Here is a 3,300-nt window from a genome sequence, read left to right on the forward strand (position 1 = left end):
TACAACAATAATCCTTGAATTAGTATTTCATATCTTATTTTTAATTTCATCAAAGTGTAGTTTATTTCTAAGTTATTGTTTCATTTCAATTTTATAATTATATTGTAACTTTAAATAAATTGTGCTCACATCTTGTTTAAATTCTTCTTCTGTCATGGTATTTCTTTCGAACATCTACTTTATTTAATAAATATATTTAAAAAAACATTAATATTATTGTTTAAAATTAATAAAATTATTTTATTAAAAAGTAAGATTATTTTAAAAATTAGAATAATGATTTAAACAATGTAAAATATATTTACAACATATTTATTTAATATGAAAAAAATTTAAGATTATTGAGTGTATTGTGAGAACCATAAATAATAAGTTTTAATGTTAAAATGAATATGGATAAAAAAAATATGTTGTTATAATGAATATACAAATTTTGATAAGTTGGTGAACGTTGATCTTAATTTCACCCAAAATTGATACCACTAAAAAATTCAATAAAACGAGACGAAAGTTCATTTTTAAAAAGAAAAGAAAATGAAAAACTTTCAAATATGTGTAATTCTTTGTCTCGTATTATTTTATTTTCATTTATTTATTTCATGAGCATCTGTCCATTGCTCCATTACAACACCATCTGTGTATTATATTCTGATAATATATATATAAAGATGATAACAATTACTACATCAGAACGACGCTTCACTTTCCAGAGACATCCAACCCGAATCCGAAAGCCCGTATTCAACCCGGTTAAGCTCGCGATCCGCTGCTCTTCATCGGCACCACCATCCATGGAAGCTCAAATTGCCCCAAAAAAGGTTGTGGTCTGTGGCGGTGGAGTCATTGGTGTTTGCACAGCATATTTCCTATCTAAAAGGGGCGCCGCCGTCACACTGGTCGAAAAATCCTCCATCGCCTGTGCTGCCTCCGGGAAAGCCGGCGGATTCCTTGCCCTGGACTGGTGCGACGGTGGGTCCGTCGGTTCTCTTGCACGCGCCAGCTTCAATCTCCACCGTTCACTCGCCCAAGAGCTCAATGGGGCGGAATTGTATGGTTATCGCCCCGTTACCACTCTCAGCCTCTCGGTTACCGAATCTACATCATCATCGGAGAAATCGAACAGAAAACCTAGCCGCGATGTTCCGTCTTGGGTTGATGGGCCGGCTAAAGGCCCGAGAACAATCGGGACTGTGGAGACGACGGCCCAAGTGCATCCGCAGCTGTTTACGAAGACGCTGATGTCCAAAGCAGTGGAGGAGTATGGGGTGAAGGTGGTAATAAAAAAATTGGAAGCGGTGAATACATCGGAGGGGGAAGTAAAGGCGGTGGTTTTGGAGGACGGCGGGGAGATTGAGGCGGATGCAGTGGTGTTGGCACTTGGTCCTTGGACTGGGAAGTTTTCACTTTTGAGCACCTTATTTCGAGTGTATGGGCTTAAAGCCCATAGCATTATTTTGGAGCCCAAGAATCCTGATGATATCACTCCCCATGCTTTGTTTTTGAGCTACTATCCGGCCCAAGGAGGAAAGCCCATGGATCCTGAGGTGTATCCACGTCCTACAGGTACTCATCCCCACTAAAAATACGAACTGTGAATGGGTATGAAACTTTGAAAATTCCTGTGGCGTATGTTGTTTCACTATTTTGGTGTTCAGTAATTTTTTATATATACATGATGAATCGATGATAGAACATTTTATGGGTTGACACCGCAAGAAATAATTTCTTCGGTGATGGTAGCGTTTGTTACAGCTTACAAGCATGTGTTTGTAGTACCATTGCAATCTAGAAACATTTGACATTGTACAACTCCTTGAATGACTTACAGGAGAGGTGTACATATGCGGGATGTCAGCCGAAGCAGAGGTACCAGATGATCCGGAGCAGGTAACCCCTGTGCCCGAATCAATACGAGTCCTAAAAACCGTGGCAAGTAGCGTGTCGAGCCACTTAGTGGAGGGGGAAGCTGTGGTGAAAGCCGAACAAGCTTGCTTTCTGCCTTGTACAGATGACAGTGTCCCAGTCATTGGTGAAGTTCCTGGCGTAAAGGGATGTTATGTGGCGACGGGGCATAGTTGTTGGGGGATTTTGAACGGTCCTGCCACCGGTGCAGCGGTGGCCGAGCTAGTACTCGATGGTCGCGCGAGCATAGTTGATATTCAACAGTTTAGCCCCGCCAGGTTCCTTCGTGGAAGGAGATGGTGAATGAGTTTATACAAATTGATTATATGTTTGTGTATGCCATAAATGCCTGGTTTTTCTTCTTTTTTTGGATACACATTTTGACCACCACGAGTTTGGTTCTTGATGGCCTTTTCTACACGGCAAACTGCAGTAACTGGATGTTTATCAAGTGTCCTATCATAAAATATTTGGTGAATATCCCATTTATTATACATAAGACGTACAGGGAACACCCAATCTGCACTTGAAGTTCATCTGGTACTACCATAAAATCAAGTAAACATATATAACTTCTTAGATTCTTGTTCTTCATTCATTTATTTGTTCTTCGTATTAGCTGGTTAAAATGACTATCTATATATTTTTTCAAGAGATAAGGAACTTGAGTATATTTATTTGTTTCTAAATCTTCATTTGATATTCTTGAAGTGATGTGTAGAAAGAATCATGATCTGTATTGCATATTTTCGGTGAAGATTAGGAAACTCTTTTGCAAGTGTGGATGATAATATATTATGAAAAGAAAATTTTAAACTTGGTCTTTTTTCTCCAAAATTTATCTCCATCTGAACAACAGATTTCATAAAATTAGAATTTCAAATCAATAGATTTGAAATACTTGATTTAAAATCATCTCATAAATCCAAATCTAACTGCCCAAACGCAATTGTCAAATATTAATTAATTTCACAGGGGTTGATAATATGTCACGCTTTCATATGAAATGAATTCTAGGACTTAAATAGAAGGCTACTTGCCTTGTTAGGTCACAAGATATTAGTTTACGTGAAGCATGTCAATTCAAGCAATTGCTAAAATGGAGTCTGGTATATTGACATTTATTTACAGTTTAATTTGTGACAACATACCAACCTGTAGTATTTATCTTAATTGCCTTTTCATTTGGGTATATACTTCGATCTAATCATCTAACCTAACATTCTGCCTAGATAAATAAATTGCCGGAATTTTATAAATAATTCTCCAAAATTCAAAATTTCTCTTGAAACCATTTTTTTTAGAGCAGATGACATGTTACTTCTGTTTCTTTGTCACATTTAAGGATCCCACGGTGACGGGTTGAGAGACATAGCCAGTGAGATTCTGCAATAATGA

At 37.5% G+C, this 3,300-nt stretch overlaps 1 protein-coding gene across 1 annotated transcript; it reads left to right on the top strand.

The window, feature by feature from the left end:
- Positions 1-487: 487 nt before the first annotated feature.
- Positions 488-2,394, top strand: LOC142536997 (D-amino-acid oxidase). The gene is made up of 2 exons (XM_075642510.1): positions 488-1,563; positions 1,829-2,394. Exons 1-2 carry the CDS (start codon positions 552-554, stop codon positions 2,203-2,205), a joined length of 1,389 nt encoding a protein of 462 aa, XP_075498625.1. The 5' UTR covers positions 488-551; the 3' UTR covers positions 2,206-2,394.
- The last annotated feature ends 906 nt before the right edge of the window (positions 2,395-3,300 follow it).

Source organism: Primulina tabacum, chromosome 2 (genome assembly GCF_025594145.1).
Source record: "Primulina tabacum isolate GXHZ01 chromosome 2, ASM2559414v2, whole genome shotgun sequence".
In the NCBI taxonomy this organism is placed as follows: Eukaryota; Viridiplantae; Streptophyta; class Magnoliopsida; order Lamiales; family Gesneriaceae; genus Primulina; species Primulina tabacum.

Coding starts and splice junctions, on each gene's coding strand:
- LOC142536997 (XM_075642510.1), top strand. CDS start 552: ATGTGTAATTCTTTGTCTCGTATTATTTTATTTTCATTTATTTATTTC. Junction 1,564..1,828: donor GGTGTATCCACGTCCTACAG/GTACTCATCCCC, acceptor AATGACTTACAG/GAGAGGTGTACATATGCGGG.